The sequence below is a fragment of the Hippocampus comes genome, unplaced genomic scaffold (genome assembly GCF_001891065.2).
Source record: "Hippocampus comes isolate QL1 unplaced genomic scaffold, H_comes_QL1_v1.1 scaffold174, whole genome shotgun sequence".
Taxonomy (NCBI): Eukaryota; Metazoa; Chordata; class Actinopteri; order Syngnathiformes; family Syngnathidae; genus Hippocampus; species Hippocampus comes.
Genome location: NW_017805983.1, coordinates 2,908,376 through 2,929,779, shown reverse-complemented (window position 1 = coordinate 2,929,779; position 21,404 = coordinate 2,908,376). Strand labels below are relative to the sequence as shown.

At 41.6% G+C, this 21,404-nt stretch overlaps 1 protein-coding gene across 3 annotated transcripts in view; it reads left to right on the top strand.

Moving 5' to 3' along the window:
• LOC109528296 (histone deacetylase 4-like) overlaps window positions 1–21,404 on the top strand; it is a 56,176-nt gene that overhangs the window by 4,123 nt on the left and 30,649 nt on the right. Inside the window, exons 2-3 of one of the 3 annotated variants that reach the window (XM_019890680.1) lie at window positions 1,699–1,890; window positions 18,750–18,818. In XM_019890680.1, coding sequence (XP_019746239.1) covers window positions 1,866–1,890; window positions 18,750–18,818 — 94 coding nt within the window. In that variant the 5' untranslated portion in view covers window positions 1,699–1,865. Of the gene's footprint in view, window positions 1–1,698; window positions 1,891–18,447; window positions 18,819–21,404 lie in introns of those variants that run through there. The other 2 variants (XM_019890678.1, XM_019890679.1) reach the window with 2 other exon arrangements.

The window sequence follows — 21,404 nt, the reverse complement described above, 5'->3', positions numbered from 1 at the left end:
GAAAGATTTTAACTTTATTCACTTACGTCGTGTAGATCATGGCATTGAAACGTAGAAGAACTGTAATGACTGGAGCGGAGCGAGTGAAATGCATCCGTTTGAGCAAGGCTGGACACAAAGTTAAAAGCATCCAGCAGACACTTGGAGTCGGAAAGACGCAAATCCACGAAGCTTTAAAAAACAAGGCATCGATTCAACTCCTGATGACAAGCCACCATCCAGTGAGGAAGCAATGCAAATGGCAACAAATCCATCAGTATGCACAAGAATTACCAGACATCGGTGATCAACGGGACAGTTACTTGCAACTAGCAACAAAACTGTATGAGACGCAGGCAAACATTGTCATAAACCAAAGAATGCATCCAACCAAACAATCCAAAATAGACACACTTTTTTCCCCAAGACAGAAAAAAAATAAACATTAAAATACTGTACATATTTTACTGTTGTGATTTTTCTTGGATACATCAGTCTTGCAGTTTTTGTTATGTAATGTTTTTGGACAGTATATTTTTGTATTTTATTGATTGTGTTGTTACACGTGCATTTTTGTCAACATACTTGCAGGTTCATAAAGGACATGTACCATGCTCATTTCCCAAATGAGGAATTTCTGTTATCAGGACAAATTGGACAACGCAAACACGAGTCCGCACTAGAGAATATTTACTGTATATTGTTAAAAAATAACTCCTTTTCGGTTCCCAGAAAACATTGCTTGGCATAATGCGTTTAATGATTGAGTAATGAACTTATAAGGACATTAATCCATGTAATGTATGCATGTTTGTATTACCAGTAGTTGAACACATTTCTGTTTAATTTATGCTGCACTGTTTGTATTTATTTTTAAATAAACTTCAGGTTGTGTGTGAAAAAAAGGGACATTCAAGTCATTTCCTTGCACAGCTTGCAGTGCTCACCTCAGCATTACTTGTAAAAATGAAGATTTCCTTTGTTTTAAATAACAGGTCCTTGTATGACACTATTTCAAGTCAACTGTTGAAGAACTCTCAAATTCTAGAGCACTTCAACAACAACCTCAGCAGAAATATATATTTTTTATGTTCAAATATACAAGTGCTCCCTTTATGTTTGCATTTAGCCTGAAGGAGGTGGAGAGTTTTATCCTCCCTTGTTGCACATGTATGACACTGTTAGTCGATGATAGAGAGGAACATGACTGAAGTTTCCCAACAATCAGAATGAGGTCGCCGGCTTACTGAAAAATGTAATCTCATGATCACAGTATGCATGACGTCACTCAGGTGTTTGGAATTAAACAACTGCAGTTTTCTTAGTTCACCTGTTGTCGAGTAACACAAATACCCAAAAAATGCTTGAATTCTCCAGTCCCATTTGATCCCCTCTCGCTTCACTATATTTCATTTTAAGATTTTTGATTTTTTTAACCCAAATTGTGGTTTTATTATTAATCAAAATTAGTGATTCACTCTAAGAAGGCCAATGAAGCTGTTGGAAATGCTGCTGGTGTGCATTGTTCAGTAGTGCCTCCTATAGGGAAGGAGCTCAAAAATCTGGTGTCCGGGGAAACAACAACAGCAAAAAAAGAAAGCACTAGAGCGCGTATTATTGAGGCAAGCATCCACAGTGCCATCTTGGATATATTTATGTATATTTGTATATTTTCATGTTTCACATTTTTTCAAAACTTGTTGTCTTTCTCCCTGATAGGTTGGCACCAGTATTTGACACTCTTGCAGCCATATACAAAAGGCTAATGGCAAGCTTCTACTCTTGAGACATTCTGGACCGACCGCCCGAGATCGCACACACTCTGCGTTGTCTTCTCTTTTGGCTTGCTGATTAGGCGTGTGCGCACTCACCACCTCTCATCTTCAATGATGACGTCGCACAATCATCAAGGTAAGACGCTGTCATTGCATCATAATAATGCCGAATGACAATTGCATTGTTTTTGGGTAGTCCAAAATCTGCGGGAGTGTGAATGTGAGTGTGAAATTTGGCTGGTGACCAGTCCAGTGTCTCCCTTGCCTCTGGCTCCAAGTCAGCTGTGATAAGCTCTCGCTCACCCATGACGCTAATGAAGATAAGTGGAATAGAAATTGGATTAAAATTGTATCAAGCTTTCAACTGGGACTGCAAGCTGCCATCCGTTACCGCCGCTGAGAAGAGCTGGGAAGCTTCAAGTGAAATTGTAGCCACCAAGCCACGGTGTAAAAAGCTGTTGAGCGCTGCAATAATCTTTTCACCGCAGCCACATCTGCCGTATTGATAGATGTGAACATTTCCTGTATGAGCGTCGACAAAGTGCAGACAGATTAAATACCTTAGAAGTGTTGAATTTAGTTTCATGAGTTCTAATTGACTCAATTCCATATCTCTGATCTTGAGAGGGGAAACAATGTAACACTGCTTCAATTTAGACGCTAAATAAATCTCGCGGTGAAAGGGGCCCCAGTCTGTATGTTTTCTGTCTATATCCGTAAGTGGGTGTCATCACCAATTAGTTGATGAGTACCGTAATTGGAAAAACTTTAAGGTAGAACATAATCTCTCTGTGACACAGCCATTTTTTGGGGTTTTCAAGATAATTTGTCCCATTGTCAATTATGAAAATGTCTCTCTCCTAAAATCTTTAACTATACAGGCAGTTTATGTGAAATGTTAATGATTGCAAAAACAAGAAAAAACCCCACACACAGTTGGATGATAAACGAAGAGAGAACATGATTCTTCTGCTTGATAGGAGAGTCGCTTCCCATGAAGACTAAAAACATATCTCGCTTTCTGGATAATTTCTTCTTCTTTTATGATTGTAGCCGACTTTCATATTACCGTAAAATCCCGTGCATAATATGCAACCATCCCCAAAATTATACCACATCAGAGGGACTATTATACACGGGTGTTAATACACAAAATTTTTACCTTGTTTCGACATATACCAGTGCCTAGACCAGGGGTGGCCAACCAGTCAGACACTAAGAGCCAATTTTTTTACTGTGTTACTGTGTAAGAGCCACATCACATACGCACACGCATGCATGCACGCATCCACACACACACACACACACACACACACACACACACACACACACACACACACACACACACACACACACACACACACACACGCACGCACAAACGCGGGCGTCCAACCACGCACACGCATGCATACGCAAGCATGCACGCACGCCGAGATGAGTGACAGCCGGAACTTCACCGGAAAATGAACGGAATCGAAACACACAGACACACAAAGTTTTTTTCGCCCCTATTTCCTCCTCCCAATGTTCGCGCTCGACTTGGGACCAGTCCGCTGGCTCCGGGTCGATCGCGATTGACGTATTGGACACCCCTGCCTTAAAATCGGAGGTAATTCGCTGACTAGCGTAGCCTTTAGCGCTGAGCACCATTGTTTGCGCATGAGCGGTGATTCAGTTGTCATCTGATTGGTTGCCCTTTATGTCAATCAAGTAACGGGATTGATGATAGGCTGACGTAGTAAGTTCTGTGTATTTAACGCCATTGTTTGAATGGCAGCGCCACTGCCGAGGCGTTTTTGACGCTTGTCATTTGAAAGCCCGGGAGCCGCATTTAGCTGGCCAAAGAGCTGCATGCGGCTTGCGAGTCGCGGGTTGGCCACCCCTGGCCTAGACAGTTCCAAGTAATGACTGACTTGTTTTCCAGACTCTGAGGAAGTGCTGTCACAAATCGTTTCGACTTGTTACAGAGACAGCCGTGTCCTGATATAATGTTCAATCGCTGATTAAGGGCACTAAAAAACTACTTCATTACGCTGACACTGTATTCTACGGCGCCTGTTGCTAGCGGTTAGCAGCGGCTAGCAGCGATGGCGAGAGCTGTCGGAATCCTTTTCAAAGGCAGTTTATTCGATGCTTTGATGCTGACAGCATGACAAAGTTGCCGTTCCTGCTGATCCCCTTTTAACAAATCAACTTTCCACAAATGTGTTGTGTTCGCCGGCAACATCTCGACTGTGTTTGTGACGTCTTTTTGCTAACAGTTGGTGCGTTTATGAACTCGGACATTACCGTACTTAGCTTGGCATGCTCATTACACCCAATCAACAACACTCAACAATAAAATGCAAAACAGTTTGTTGTACCATCATATCTGTTTCTAAAGCCTGTAACCTAAATAATCAAATGACCTGTTCGTTGAACACAGTATAATCAGATACAACTGATGTATATGTTCAAATTAAGTAATTCCAAAGGATTTTTTTTTTCCCATCTCCGCATACTCTCTTGGCGCTGTCTTCAAAACAGGCGAGGTGCTTGATCAAGGAGGGGCTTGATCAAAACAGTCAAAAAGAGGGTAACTTTACACCACCAAGATTGTCAAAACAGTAAAAAAAAAAAAAAAAAAAAGAGGGGAGCTTCCAACCATCATGTTTGACAGTGTAAAGAGTTTTCATGCTCCCATAACACAGATTGTGTTATGGGAGCATTAAAACGTGTACTTGCACAAAGGTAACCGGATGCTAATAAGGCCAAACAAAAAAGATAGTGTGTTTCCAGTAACATGAAATTTCAGCATAGGATCGGTAGGTCAGACAAATTGTTTTTTTTTTTTTAATCTTTTTTTTTTTCCATAAAAAATGTAAACAAAATAACCATAAAACATAAAACAAGAAGACATTGAACCCGCCCGCTCGGTGGCCGCCACCTTTTTAGTTTTCCATGAAAAACAGTTAAATGTATGTGTGTGTGTGCGTGTGCGTGTGCGTGTGCGTGCGTGTGCGTGCGTGCGTGTGCGTGCGTGTGCGTGCGCGTGCGTGCGCGTGTGTGTGCGTGTGTGTGCGTGTGTGTAACTTCAGCAGGCAAGCAGGTCTGCATGTAAGCCTAATGATGGGCCATTTTTATAATGTGTGGACTAAATGAGCTTAGCAATGCGCACATTTTCGATCCCGGACATTTTCTTTATTACCAAAGCTATGGGATTTTTAGATTAAATATAATATAACGTAAATCTCTTCTGAGAAAAAGCGAAAGGCCGCTCAATGTCGGCTTTTGTTTCCCAGAACAAAATCAGGTCACACTGATAAGGTCTGCACATCAGTTGTTGTTCCGGTCGTATCAGTTACATGCCGACGTGTTTGCATAGGACTGATTACTCTGTGTGCGGAGAGCTTTAGGAGATATGTTGCTGACTTTTATTTTACACTTCAATGAGTTGACTGTAATGGCATCTTATGAACGGTCAATCGGTTACAAAAAAATTACAGTAAATATTCTCTAGTGCGGACTTGTGTTTGCGCTGTCCAATTTGTCCTGATAACAGAAATTTCTAATTTGGGAAATGAGCATGGTACATGGTACATGGTCCTTTATGAACCTGCAAGTATGTTGACAAAATGCACGTGTAACAACACAATCAATAAAATACAAAAATATACTGTCCAAAAACTGTTTATATAACAAAAACTGCAATACAGCTGTATCCAAAAAAAATCACAACAGTAAAATACGTACAGTATTTTAATGTTTATTTTTTTCTGTCTTGGGAAAAAAAATGTGTCTATTTTGGATTGTTTTGTTGGATGCATTCTTTGGTTTATGACAATGTTTGCCTGCGTCTCATACAGTTTTCTTGCTAGTTGCAAGTAACTGTCCCGTTGATCACCGATGTCTGGTAATTCTTGTGCATACTGATGGATTTTTTGCCATTTGCATTGCTTCCTCGCTGGATGGTGGCTTGTCATCAGGAGTTGAATCGATGCCTTGTTTTTTAAAGTTTCGTAGATTTGCGTCTTTCCGACTCCAAGTGTCTGCTGGATGCTTTTAACTTTGTGTCCAGCCTCGCTCAAACGGATGCATTTTAATTGCTCCGCTCCAGTCATTACAGTTCTTCTACGTTTCAATGCCATGAGCTACACGACGTAAGTGAATACATTTAAAATCTTTCGCAATTGCAGTCAAACGCACGCCAATAAAAAGCCACTTACACGTCTTCGTTTCGAATCTGATGAATGAAAACGGCGAAGCGAACAGTCTGTTCGGTCGTGTCGAGTGGGTGCTGCTTTTAAGCTAGTGCTGCGTTCTACAGGACGTTAAGATAAGATAAGAAAACCTTTATTAGTCTCGCAATGGAGAAATTCCCAATTCACAAGTTATGAAAGTGAATAAAGTGAAAATCATTCACAATTACAGTAAAACGCACGCCAATAAAAACTCACTTACACGTCGTCATTTCGAATCTGATGATCGAAAAACGCAAAGTGAAAATGTGTCTCAGCGTCATGTCTTTCCGTAGCATCGGGTGGGCGTTGCGTGTATTTAAGCTCCCGTAGCATGACGTCTCAATCCGGGTTACGGGTAGTGGAATTTCCGCTTACGTAAGTTCCGGTAACATGTAATATCGTAGTCAAAATGTTAATGCATAGGTTTTTGTTCTGGGTGAAGGAAATTCCTTTTCATAGAATTCCGGGGATGGGAATATTTACTGTATGCAGTCACAGAAAAATTTAATTGTGTCATGCCCCTCAATTAAGGTTAAATGTTTGTTTGTGTATTTCAAATAAATTACCAGTGGTGGCCTTAGACAGTGTTTCCAAAACTAGAGTCTCTGGCCCCAAAATGTTTGTGAACCCCTGGCCTACAATGCGCCTTATCACTAGCGAACTGTTAGAGGAAACATGCGTTCAAAGAGCAGCCGGTGTTGGCAGGTGTCAATAGTTCACAGGATGGTGTTGCCGCAAGCTGACAATGATTTGTTTTCACGCCAGTCAAGAGTTTGTAAGCTTTTCAGGATCCTCTCCACCTTTTCTCTCCGATAAAAACAACTGAGTCTACACAAGAGTCACTTCAATACACAATCATGCAGCGGAGTCATAAGTGAACATTAGGAATTATTTGTGAATTAGTTTTCAATTTTTGCTGATGCAGACGCTGTGCTAGAAGCACATTTTCCAAATAATTGTAAACAGTTGAGTGTTATGTTAAAGTGTTTTTTTTGCAATGAGTGGGCGTAAAGACATCATGCTCTTTTTTCCAAAATCTATATGATAGAGAAATCTATGAACAAAACTGTATCATGTTTAAAGTTTCGGTTAATTTGGGCATGTCTGGACATACTCATCGCAGCGCTTGGGCGGAGGGCCTTTTCTTAAGTAATCACGTCAAAGCAAGGGGGGCGAACAGATGGAAGAAGGCTAGATTCAATCACAGAGTGGGAATGTATGCAAAGCCGGGGGGCAGTGTCTTTCTTGTATTTTGCAATAAAAGTTCGAACCGGTGGAGAGAGAGCGAGTGTGTGATCATCGGTGCAACTAAACCGTCGTTCGCTCTCAGAGATCCGCTCCCGCCGATATTGAAGACAATTTTCCTGTGTGCCGAGTCATTTCTTTAACTTTGTCCGAGAAAATCTCTGACACTATATTACAACTGCAAAAGTTTCGAGGTTTTTACAAAGAGCCGCATTGAAAAAGAGGCAGTCGTAATGCTCAGAGCATCAAAGTGGCAGGCAGGTTCCTGATCTTTCAGCAGTTGGGAAGTAACAAAAACAGATGTGAAGCTGAATTTTATTTATTTATTTATTTTTTAATATTTGCATGAATCAATTAAACCCACTTGTTCCACTTTAACTCTTTCAATGCTGGCCATTAAAGAAAAAAAAAGACAGAGAACCTATTGCATACGAGACAAAAAGAGCATTCTGACCGGTCTTTCAAAGCTCTTATATCGACAGTATGTTGTGAAAATGTTATATCAATAAAGATGTACTCTCTTGTCTGACTTTTATGACTACCGGTAACACAGAAACTACCAAATTATGGATTAGACAATTTTTTTTTTTAATTAGTTTAGTTTTGTTGTTCAGCACCCAAAAAAGTATGTTTCTACATTACTGTACTCCATTTTTTGTATTCAGCATTAGAACATTGGTTGGTTTCACTCAAATCACCTATTTTGGAACCAAAAATGCAGAGGACAAGTTTTGTGTGAAAAGATACGTATATTTTATGCACAACGGTGACATTTATATTAATAATTCTTAAGTTAAGCCTTAAACATCTTAACAGTCCTTTTCCAACAACAATGAAAAGGTGTTTTTGATGGCAAAATAACGTATTGACAATGAATCATGTTTGTAACAATTTTATATTTGACAAAATTTATAAACTCATTCATTCATTCATTCATTCATTCATTCATTCATTCATTCATTCATTTTCCGAACCACTTTATCCTCACTAGGGTCGCGGGGGGTGCTGGAGCCTATCCCAGCCGTCTTCGGGCAGTAGGCGGGGGACATTCTGAACTGGTTGCCAGCCAATCGCAGGGCACACACAAATGAACAACCATCCGCCCTCACACTCACACCTGGGGACAATTTAGAGTGTCTAATCAGCCTGCCATGCATGGTTTTGGAATGTGGGAGGAAACCAGAGTACCCGGAGAAAACCCACACAGGCCCGGGGAGAACATGTAAACTCCACACAGGGAGGCCGGAGCTGGAATTGAACCTGGTACCTCTGCACTGTGAAGTCGACCTGCTAACTACTTGACTACCGGGCCGCCCCAATTTATAAACTCTGCATGCTATTTAGGAGTAGTAGTAGTAGTAGTAGTAGTATTTAGTAGTGTGTGTGGGTGTATGTGCATCGTGCCATGCTAGTGTGTATGTACATTGTCTTCGCTTCTACTTCGAAATTTAAACAATCGCCATAATCTTTTATCTCTTTTACAATACAATACATGCTGATTTATATCGCGCTTTCACAACAGCTGCAGCTGTAACAAAGCGCTTAACAAAACAGTTAACATAAAGTAAAATAATAAACACAACACATAACATGAAACACGGACAGTCTTGCAATCTTTTGTGGCACTCTTTGTAGTAGATTTAACGTGACAAACACTTTCACTCACAGGCTACTTAGAATGGTTGCATTTCCAGAGGTCCGCCATTATCACAAGCATCAAACATTGTTTTGATACACGGTGATCTCAATGCTCCCATGTATTGGTCATAGTTAATGGTTTTTTTCCCCAGCTTAATGAGGAAAACAGAGTTGTCCAAGACTTTTCTCTGTCAATTCCCATAAAAAAACATAGTTGCTGGGAGTTGACGTCGCTGGTGCCCCTAGTTAGGATTCCCATTGATGACATTTCACTTCAATGGTGCTTACTGTTAAAGTATATCAAAATATATATTGAACCATCTGTTATTGGAGAGAGATATCTTTGAAGGAAATGCCGCATTTACAGTACTGACAAGTTCACTCATATGTGGATAAAATGCCAATGCATCAATCCCCAAACTGAGCTGTATCATATCGAAATGGTTTGTAAAATCCAAGTGAAATGGGCCAAATCAAATCGTTCCGCTTTCAAATTGAACTGACCTTGAATCGTATCGCGATACATATCAAATCGTCATTTAGTGGAGGGATGCACACCTCTACTAAAAGTCATATAAGATACAATTTTACTAGTCAGATTAGTTTCAATGCAACATACTTTTGACTTTAGTGTATCTGTTTAGAAGAAACACAACTTTCTCCCCATTACATTTAAGAATTTTTTTTTTCACATCTGTGTTGTCACTCACAGTCAGAAGCACAACGCCACTGGCATCACATTCATTGTACTGCATGTTTACCATACAAACTTACAAAAAGAACAGCTGTCATATTTCAGCCTACAAGAAATCCACTTTGAACTGATGTAAAGATGAACAGTTCATTTAACACAATTTCTTGTGGCTGAATATGCTTTAATGTATGCTGTTTTATACACACTGGATGACTCTTAACACAAGAAGCAGTATAGAAAATGGAGGGACAATTATTACCCTGTAGAAGAAACGGATGTTTCCCATTTGTTTTCAGTAAAATTCCTATTTTGACTGTGGTTGTGCTCAATCAGTGTTGAGTTTTGCATTTTATTTCCATTTTGAGTTCAGTGTGTGTTGTGTATGCAAATCTGAGACACAACTGGAACACTCTCCCATCAAACGCGCGCTCGCGCACACACACACACACACACACACGCACACACACTCACACACACACACACACACACACACACACACACACACACACATATACGCACACCCGCGCATCACATTTTAGCTGAGGATCAAGTGATATGTGATGCCGATTATAACGAAGACACAAATTAGATTCATTTTTAATGATAGACCACACCAGTTAGTGCTACATTATTTTTCGACATCAAACAGCCAAATTCCGATTGACGCAACCTCTGACGTGATGATGTTTGGCTCTCAATAGCACAGATTAAATTATTATTTTTTTTTGTACACCTTTGCATCACTGTGTTCCGTAGGAAACTTTGCAACGTTGGCAAGGGCCTGTTGCTGACGTCAACGGTCCCACAGACAACACACGTGTCAATGCCCAGGTGTGCTGATGTCCCTGGCTGTTGCAGGAGACCTAAACAAACATGGGACACATTTCTGTGAACGACTTCATAGAGTGTGACGAGATAAGAGCAAAAGACTGTGACAAATCACCATTGGCGTGTTGGATTTGCTTTAATATTTGTCACACATTTCCTTTTAGAGATGCAACAGTTATTTGACTAATCAAGAACTAATCAATTTTCAAATGAATTGACAGCTATTTTGGTAATCAGTTGTTGTTGATTTTGTTTCATTGTTAAAAATTCCAAATAAAACTGACTGCAAAATAAATTTGTATCTGATTATTTGATCAGTCAATGGAATAATTGATAGAATAATGATTTCTAAAAATATTCCATAGCTGCCGCTTTAGTTCATTCCATTCTTGGCCAGCCTGGCACTAAAATGAAGGCTCATCTCTAGCGATTGTCCAGAGCAGGGGTCGGGAACCTATGGCGCGCGAACCAGGTGTGGCTCCTTTGATGATTACAGCTGGCTCGCAGATAAAACAAAATATTGTCGCTTGTTTAATCCATCCATCGATTTTTCACTGCTCATGTCCTGTTCAGGGCTGCAGTTGGCGGCAGGAGCAATTTTAATTGGATGATATTGGCCTACGTTGGCCGTTGCTGGGTAACAGGTGAACGCCCCCTTTTGAATCGGCCCACTCGGTCATTAGCTCAAAGCTGATCCTTCGACGAATAAGATGGCAAAAAGAAAAAAAGATGACGAGTATAGTACACTTCAGGAATAATGGACCGAATGATTCGCGTTTGTGGAAAGAACAGGTTCTGCGGTGTGTCTAATTTGCAATGACAAAATACCATCGATGAAATGGCCGAATGTTCAGCGGCACTTTGATACGCGTCATGCTACGTTCGCATCAAAATACCCTGCAGGAGACGGCAGAAAGGAAGCGTGCAAGCTACTGAGCAGGCTGCAAGCTAGCCAGCAGCAACTCCGCGTATCCAGCAAGCTGACTCTAATTCCGCTAGCTTTGCTGGATCTTGAGCAATCGTGAGTAACGGAAAATTATTCACATTAATGGTGAGTATTATAACAAAATTATTTAAAAAAATACATTCAGAGTCTTATTAATCTGACATTTTGTTGAATTCACTTTTAAAAAAATACAGTGTGTGTGCGTGTGTGTGTGTGTATATATATATATATATATATATATATATATATATATATATATATATATATATATATATATATATATATATATATATATATATATATATATATATATATATATATATATATATATATATATATATATATATATATAATATATATACACACCCACACACACAGTTAAACCTCGGTTTTCGAACGTCTCTGTTCTCGACCAAATCGGTTTTCGAACAGCCTTCTGGAACGGATTATGGTCGAAAACCGAGGTATGACTGTATATGGCTCTCACTGAAATACATTTCCAAATATTTAGTTTTCATGGCTCTCTTAGTCAAAAATGTTCCCGACCCCTGGTCCAGAGGGATCTGCGTGAGAGATGAAAGGTTCCCTCATTAAATTTCTATTTCTCTCATGGCATTTTTCATTTAATGGCAGCTTTTCAGCCTCTTCTCCAAACGCACGCACCGGCTCGTCGCACTGCTTAAATCCCGGGGTGAAGGGGTTAAAAGCTCTTGCTGCAATAAAGAGGGCTTATCCTGTGTCTATTTTTAGAATCACACACACAAGATATGTGGCACGTGCATGCATGGTGAGCAAACAAACCTTATTTTTGGCCTCCTGTGTTGATTCTCCTCGTCACAATTGAGCATTTTGGTTGATTTGTTTTTTTTTTTCTTGCCATTTACCTCCACGCTAAAAAAAAACACAAGTGCACACGACGGCCTGACCCCACGTCCGCTTTTGTGCTGAGACCATTGTGATGCTCGCGTGATGGTTAATTGAAAATCTTTTCATGCAGCAGTCCACTTGTGCTGACGTGTTCTTTTTTTTCTTTTTAAATTCTGTGCAACAAATTACGAAATTGTGAAAATTGTTGCTCAGCGGCGTGTAGACACCGTGCCACACCCTCTCTCCACAGTTGTGAAGGTCCTTCCAGGCGAATGATTCTGTGGTGGTCGTGGGGCATCGGGGGTGATGACTTTGCGCATGCATGCTTTGACCCGAACTGGGGCACGTCCCCCATACTGGATGTGAACCTTACAGAGGCGTTGTTAGCCATGCTTTTAATTGCTTTTTGGGACGGCTTGCAAGCTTGAGCTAATGTAAGGAGCAGTGTGCATCTTTTGTCCGTGTCCCTTTTGTCTCCGAGAAACAGGACACACTGTGTGCTGCCAATGAGCTGCCCGCCACAATTAGGGTTTGCACTGCAGTCTAATGCTTTTTAATATCACAGCCTGGAGTGCTCGCTTGAATGTCAACCAGTTGTTCCTTTCTTAGAAATTAAAACAAATATCCAGATACTGCTCTTGATGCACTGGTGGTGGGAGCCTGACTGACGTTTACGGAAATTTCTTGCAAACTTGACAGTGACAGCAACAGTGGTGACAGTGGTGAGTACAAACTTGACGTAGGTGCACTGTATGGTGGAGTGAATTCAATTCAACTCACTTCACAATAAGCATCAGTTTGGCCAGGATTGAACAGTTCATCACAATAAAGGCTTTAAGCTCTTTATTACTGCTGATACTCAAGTGTTCTGTGAAATTCAAGATCAAACAAAGAGAATTACATGGTGTGTATTTAAAACAAGTACATAGCTTAGCCTGGGGGATGGGCAACTTGCTACCCGGGGACCACAAAGGCCAATGCACTTCCACACCAGATGCATGACAAAAATGCTATTTTAATTTGGGCAAACTACGTGCTCCTAATAGATTTAATTTTTGATAATACACTTTTTTTGATGGATATATAAAAGATCCATTCTCCTAACCCAGCAACAAAAGGTTTGAAGCGACCAACAAAATAACCACATACTGTTTGATTTCCCCAGTGCTAAAGACTCTCCTGCATAAAAAATTGCATTCAAGGATGGCATAAAACTGCTGAACAACCATTTCGTGCAGCAGTAGGGACCTCGGGATCCTCAAGAGCCATATCCTGCCTGTTTTAGATCCCTCCTTACTCCAACACATCTGATTCAATTGTTCATGATTGTTTCAGGCATCTACAGAGCTTGCTGATGAGCTGAATGTTTGATTCAGGTGGGTTGGAGTAGGGAGGGATTTAAAACAGGCAGGTATGGCTCTCGAGGGACCGGAGTTCACTAGAGCTGATTTAGTCCAAGAACTCATTTGTGCAACTTTTCCTAAAAATAAAATCACGAAAAACGTGTACATGATTGAGGTACTGTGTTTGTAATGCGCATCATTCGGAATCAGCAAAAAATGATTAGGCCTATTCACATTGTAGTATCGGGACAGCACAAGACCCAGTGTAAATGCAGCTGAGACATGTCTGCCATCTAGTGAGGATTGGTGGTATTACAAGTTAACAACAGTCGACCCTGCACCAGTGGATTCGCATGTTTGATTTTTTTCCCCCAAAATTTTTCATAATTTGGATTTGTCCTTTTTTTTCTGGGACCCCCGCCCCCCCCCCCCCCCCCCCCCCACACACACACACACATATACATTTAACTGTTTTTCATGGAAAACATATTTTGTCTTTTGAGGAGGGGCGGGGGGAGTTAAAAAAAACGGAATGCTGTGAGAATTGGTCTAATGACCACGTCTCAGTACACCCCACACATATTTGCAATTTTCAGATTTTTTTTGTGAGGGGACAGGGGACTAATCCTCCATTGCTTCCTGAAAAAGTCACAAACTTTCCCTGCTTATTACGTTAGAATAGCTTTGGCACCATCTCGTGGCATCTTGGTACCAAAAAAAAAAACATGCTATCACTTTCTCAGGGGTTTTCGCTATTTGTGCCAGGGCTCGTTCCCTACTGGGGGAAAGCTGTACCTCTTTTTCTAACAGATGAATTTGATGTATATTCACAATTGTCGCATCAGAGCAGTTACCCCTGACAACTGACATCAATTGTTGTAGAAAGTTAACCACCCTATACAGATTGGATCAAATTGAGCTGGGGTAACCCGAGTACGGACAGTGTAGTGGGCATGGAGCTTCTGGTGTGATCTTGTGCCGATCCATTTGGAGAAAAGTAAAGAGAAACTGCCATTTCTCATAATCCCAGTTGGACGGCATGGTGCCGAGCGTAGTCTCCAGTTGTGGAGGTCAGGCCCTCATGCCACCCTTATGGATTCTGTTTATGACAGCATGGGCAAAAACATGCACACAAGTACTGTAGACTGCTGGAGGGCAATTTTTTGGGGCTCTGGTGGTGTTCCTGTTCCTCCTAACACTAAAGAGAAGCTAGTCACCTGGCTACTTGGTTGTGGACATACATGCATACTTGCCTTGTTATCCTCCATGTTTTGGACACTGCCATTGTAGAGGATCTCCAGGAGTTTAGCATCGTCTGAGCGCCCCAGATACCACCTGATGCTACCATTATAGGTGACAGTAATGGGAAATGCAAAACTGGCCAAGAATCAACCACAAAAAATTATTCCTTAATAAAGGGTGTCTTGCTAATTGCACAACACCATTCAATATTGCTTCATAACTGTTTAGATTTGATATTCCAAGTTCTATTGACTTGGTGCTACACTGTAATGATGACTTTACTTCTCAAACAATGCACATGTATCGGAAAATTCCTAGGACTGGTGTTGCAAAAGATGTTTTTCAAATTCAAATAACAAACTTCCAAGTTTTCCCATTCATAGCAATCCCCCTGGAGTCTAATGCAATTTCCAAGGCTTCTTCCGGGATTCCACCCAGCTCAGTGAATCAAAGCCATCTTGATGTCATTCTCATCTTCAAAATGAATCCGATTGATGACTGCCTTGAGCTTGTTAAAAAGAACTAAACACAAAGTATTTTTAAAGCAAGAATTACGTTTCGTGTGCCAACACGAGTAAAAACAGTACTCTCATTAATATCGCGTTTGTGGAATAAGAATTCAATGGAATAATTCATCAATGTCAACTAGGAAGTGACGTTGAAGCGCCAAGTACACTGAACAAACCGAATCCTTTGGATTTATTTAATCCTAACATGGAAACCAATGTAATTTTCCTAACTTTTCCTCAAAAAAAAAAACTATACAAATGATATGTGTTAGTTTAACACATTTTAATCGTGTGCATCCGAAAAATCAAGTACATTTTTTGTTGTGTTGTCGGCTAACGCGGCGGGCTATTTAATGACAGAGAGACTGTTGCAAGCAATGGATTTAATCATTACATCCTGTGTGCATCTTGCCTAAGATGGAAAACATGCAGCAGCCACCGGATGAAGTGTAGTGAAGAGTAAAAGTGTTACACATCAACTTCTTTATTGAAATAGATCGGCCAAAAAAAATCCAGATTAGCTCGCAAGCCCATGGAGATGATGTTATGATGGTGGTCCATGATGTAGTTTTTGTACATGTATTGAAACCGAATACGTAGCTTGCGTTGCTTAACTTCCTGATTGGATGGTTATCTTTATTTCGTCTAAAACAGTCAAAAGGTTCATGCTTTTGATTACACTGGGGAACCATTTTTGTAAAAAAATTTGTTGAGTTAGATTTTCATGTTGATTAAAACTAATAGTGGCATTCTGATTCCAAAATTGCAGTCATTTTTTTTTTCTATCACATCATGCTTTTTTCTCCACAGCTTCCAGATCAGCAAAATTCCACTGATTAGCTGGAGTAGGACTATATTAAGAAGAGCTGATTACGATTGGACTCATCTACAGCTACAAGGCAACATGTTTGTGCAGTCACAATTGAGCAAGTGCAGTGAGAGGTGCGTGCAGCGCCCATTAGGTCAGTACAATCAAATTCTGCAAACAGAAGGCTAACATAGTAGGAATTAAGAGGATTAGTCCTGGCTTTTCTCTTAACCTTGTAAGCATGGGCATACCGTTGTTTTATTTCGTTTTATGCTGTTTTTTTTTTTTGTTTGTTTGTTTTCCAAAGCTTGTTACCTTAGTGTGGTATTTACATACAAGAAAACGGGGATCGTATAGCTTGTAAACTTGAGGTGATAGTGAAAAACTGCGATCAGTTTTGGGTACACATCCAAAAATTGTGTTCCCAGTGTTAATTGATTTGTGAAATATACAAACTGCATATTCATTCAAGACACAAAGAAAACATCACGGAAGCCAGTGTTACTATAAGCATGAAATGATATTTCTGCCTTGGGTTCACCCAATCTATTGACATCAGTTGCTATGATGTCAGCCAACGCCATCAGGAAGTACTTTGGTGGCCCAGAGGGAAATGATCCTCAAGAAGTGGAGTTTTTCATTCCTTGCATTGTCGCTATCAGGTTCACCTTGCTCACAGTGCAGTCAACACGGACAACTGCCAGAGTGGCGGGGCAGTGAATTCAATGACACTGGGGCTCTCTCCATGTTGGAACAGAGTGACATTCAGCAATGCGGCAGACAAAGTGACCCAGCATCTCCTGCAACCTTCATTTATGGCACCGTCCATCACATGCTTGTCCCTTGACGAGCATGAGAGCTGCATTCGCTTGAGTTGACTGACTGTGTGCCTGAGGCGAGCCAAGGCTATTTATAGCTCGCCGTTTCTTTGTATGTGCTCCCATTGGGGATGTGAGTGGAGGATGAGGAGAAAGGGAGTGCTGCATAACAAGGTTTCGTTGGAGATGATTGGGCCCTGTTGCAGAGGGCAGTTGCGGTTTCGTGGACACCTGTTCTCCGCGCTCGCATCTCAGGTATCACCCGTGCGCTTTGGACTGTCATGCTTTGTCAGTCGTACCACAAACAAGACACCTGCCCAGCCCGCCCCATCCCAGGTCCCCCTCATTTTCCTTCATTAACGTCTGAGATGTAAAGCTGCTCTGGGTAATTTGTGCAAAAGTGGCTTCAAATTACTTACCAAGCCACAGGTGTCATAGCATGTAGTCATTTGGATTGCAAACACTGGTAGCGTGCAAGTGATTTGAATATACTCATCAGGAGATATCCGCAAAGGGGATCTGTTTGTTTTTGAGGGGTGAGGTAAGACTACCTCTGTTTGTTCCCCTCACCTGACCCCACGGCCGCAAATGCCACCCATTTCTCACTGTTCGAAATGGAGCTGTTTCCAAGTCGAATGGGCTGCGGGATGGATCGGGAACAAATGTCCCATCTCAGCTCGGGTCATTACAGGGATTGGTGCGTCTGAGGCACAGTGAGGCAACGCAAGACAAATCAGTGCAGGTTACATCCTTGAGCTTTGCTGCTAATTAAGCTCATGTGCCAGCTTGGTCCACAGAGAGCTCTGAAAATAGCGAGACGCTCGCCTGTTTTCCTCACTTTTAGTCGTCCAAAGGGATTTTACATGGGTTTCTTCTCCCTTGCGAAGAATAATTGCGTGTTTTTGCCTCAGATGTCTCCATGTGGATCAGGTGATTAAAAACAAAAATATGAGTGTGTGTGTGTGTGTGTGTGTGTGTGTGTGTGTGTGTGTGTGTGTATACACACACACACATATTTTTGGTTTTAATCACATACTTCTGTGTTGGTGTCAAAGCTGGTGTACGGTTTCATTCTCTCCTCCCTTTTTGCACACCGTTGGTGTTTTGCTTGCAGTCCTCCTTGCCTCATCCTCCCCTCCTATTGCCTCCTTACCTCTTGTCTTCCCCTACACCTCCTCCTTTGCCTCCATCGCTCTCTGTCACTCTGCTTTTTATAGCCATTTCTTCCCAGGGCTCGGCAGCTACAAAAGCCTTTTCATGTTGCCACTATAATTACAGCCGACACGCGCACACACACACACAAACACAGACAGACGCAGACACACACTGAGGAGTGCACTAACAGCAGTGTGCCTTTGTGTTTGCATGTGTGTGCATGCTCCACATGTTCTGTTATACACAAAAGGGTGAGCTATTTTTACCTCCAACACACCCCTCCAACCCCCGCCCGCCCCCGTCCTCCCCAACGCCCCTCTCTTCTCCCCTCCACCCATCCCTCTCTGCTGCTGCCAGCCACGTTTGCTATGCTGAGCACAGGCAGTATCCGTCGAGCCCCAACATCCCCCCATCCGCATGCTGAACTCACGGCGATGCAGGCTGCTCTTCCCTTCACCACCCCTCACATCCAAGTGTGTTTTTGGGCACCTCTGAAAATTCTTCATGTCACAGCCAGATGCTGGTGCAGTCATCACAGCACCAGGATATACGCTAGCTGCCAAGGAGATCGCTTGAAGCCCGCTTGCTCAGACTGAACTGCCTGATTATCAGGGTTGTTGCTGCCAGTGCATCCCAATGTTGCGGACCATATTTGAAGCGGAGTGTTCTCTCTCTCCCACAGAGGGGATCCTGGGAAAGGAACAGCCGCTGGAGGTTCTCAAGACGTCGGCACTCAACCACATCCCAACAGGTTGGACACCCATGCATGCTTGTTTTTGTGAATCAACGCCCGTGTGTGTGATTGTACTTTAGTCCACATCCTGTGCAGCTCTGCAGTTTCATTTATGCATTAAAACAAATTGTCTGTTTTTTTTTTTTTTGGGGAGTAAGGTGAAATTGCTCTTGGATTTGTGAAAAGGAAAGCGAAGTTGTGCATCATCTTGCCGGCTTCTGCCGCTGCACAGCGAAGAAGAGGATGGCTGTTCTTTTCTGTTTGTTTTGTTATCTCATAATCATAATCGAGACCATTCTGGAAACATCCCCATCACGAAAGACGTTCAATTTCCTCTTGGAGGAAAAAAATAACGTGACTGTTAGAGTGCACTGCATAATTTGCTACTTTTTAGCATTCTGCAGCTGTGCATCAAGCAGTCAGAGGGCAGTGAGCTTGTTGCTTTTCATTTCCAACTTGTCCCAAACCTCATAGAGGCTTTTCACTTCCCTCTAAATGCTGCCAGGGGTACTTCCCGCCTGCTGCCAGTTAAGCTAATTAAATATTGAGACTCACTGGACTCACCTCTTTAAAAAAAAAAAATTGTCTCTGTTGTCTTTGATGTAAAGCTGAGCTTGGCAATGCCGGTCGTGCCTTCAACACTCTCCTGTCCATCTAAGTCAAATGTAGTTTCCTTGCTGATGCAAATTGAGGGTTTAGTATTAGTCAATTAATCTTTGTTGTTTTGGATTACAAAGCAGGGGTAGCTGAAGCAACAAGGTAACAAAATATAGGGTGTTCGCACGGCACACATTTTCATCGGTGCTGCACCGACGTATTTTGTTGCTAAATATCTTACACCGGTGTAAATTTTCTGGAGCGTTCACACATAAAAAGCTGCTTACTAAAGAGAAGCGCGTTAACCCTCGTGCAGCCCCACTTGCGTTCACACGGCAGTTTCTGCGGCCGTGCAATACGAAATGAAACATGCGCGTGCGTAAAGTGTACAGTAATCCCTAGTTTATCGCGGTTAATGAGGACCAAAACCACCTGCGATAAACGAAAATGCGTGAAGTAGCGCCCCCCCCCATAGGTACATGTACATGTGTATGACTGTAAAAAATATTTATAAGGCCAAATTTAATGGTATACATGGATGTAGAAGTAAATTTGTAGTAATTAACATTACTTAATGTTGTATACTAATAGATTTAAACATGTATAAGATAGGTTAGGTTAGTGTATGAATAACAAAATACAGTAAACAAATACATGTAGTACTGTATATGTTACTCTATGTGACTCGCTGTTGTTTTGCTGACTTTCGCTGCTTCTCACGGACAGTTTGTGGACTTTTTGCGGACTTAAAATTATTATTATTATTATTATTATTTTTTTTTATGAATGTTTGAAAAAATCCGCGATGCACTGAAGCCACGATGAACGAACCGCGAAATAGCGAGGGATCACTGTACTTCGTTTTCCCCGCCTTGTTTGTAACATATCGAAAAACCATGGTTTATACTTCTCCGGACAAATCAACGCTGTGGTATGTCAGACACCGTAAAAGGCTGAGAGAGAGAAAGTGTTGCAGCTCCGAAACAAAGAGAGCTGTCGTGTTGGTTCTTTTTAAAACATACACTTTATTAATTTGTTAAACTCAAGCAATTACAGGCACGTCCTTCTCCTTCTCGGTCTCCGTGCCTTCTGCTCGAGAGGCGTTCAATGACTGCCCCCGAAAACGTAAACCAACGATGACTTCAATGACACTCAGAAAAGCAAACATTATGCGCCAAACAGAAAATCAAGAGAGGAAATCACAAAATAAATTCTATGGGGAATTCTATTGTGGGGGGAGGTTGTGAACACACAACAAAGGAACAAACTACACAAACAACTCCGACACAGTCCAGTCTCCGACAAAAGGAAAGATGATGGATTTACAACAGGGCACGAAAGCAACGCATTCTACCCGTATGTAATCAACTCTTCTCATGCAGAGCGAGTCTACCCCTGTAGCGTTCACACGTACCATTTTATATCGGTGCTGCCTCGCAACTAGCATTCTGGAGTAATTTTTTAAACCACCTCCTGAGCAGGATTAAATTTGCTCCGGTTTAAGTTGTTTTCAGGGGCTACACCGGTATAACTTTGTACATGTGAACGCTCTACGGGGGTAGACCCGGTGCTGCACCGGAGTAAAAGTTGCCGTGTGAACACCCCTATTCATATGATTTTTTTTTTTTTTTTTACCAAGTAATAATCTAACCAATCTCGGCCATTGTTTTAAATGCATTTGTGCGTTTTGTTGCGGTATAGATGGTTGTATGAAGCTTGTGACAAGTTGGAACTCGCTTTTGGCAGAATGCTTCAGCTTGCCACGGCCTCTGCAAGGGTGTCATGATTACAATCAGACTTTGTTGCCTGGCTGGGACCAAGATGAGCTTTTCTCCAAGACTTGCACTTGGATGCGGGGAACTAAAAGATCAAGCCAGCTACTGGCCAGTGCAGCTCATTGGGAATGAAACACTTTATGGTTTACTGATGTGTGTGTGTGTGTGTGTGTGTGTGTGTGTGTGTGTGTGTGTGTGTGTGTGTGTGTGTATATATATATATATATATATA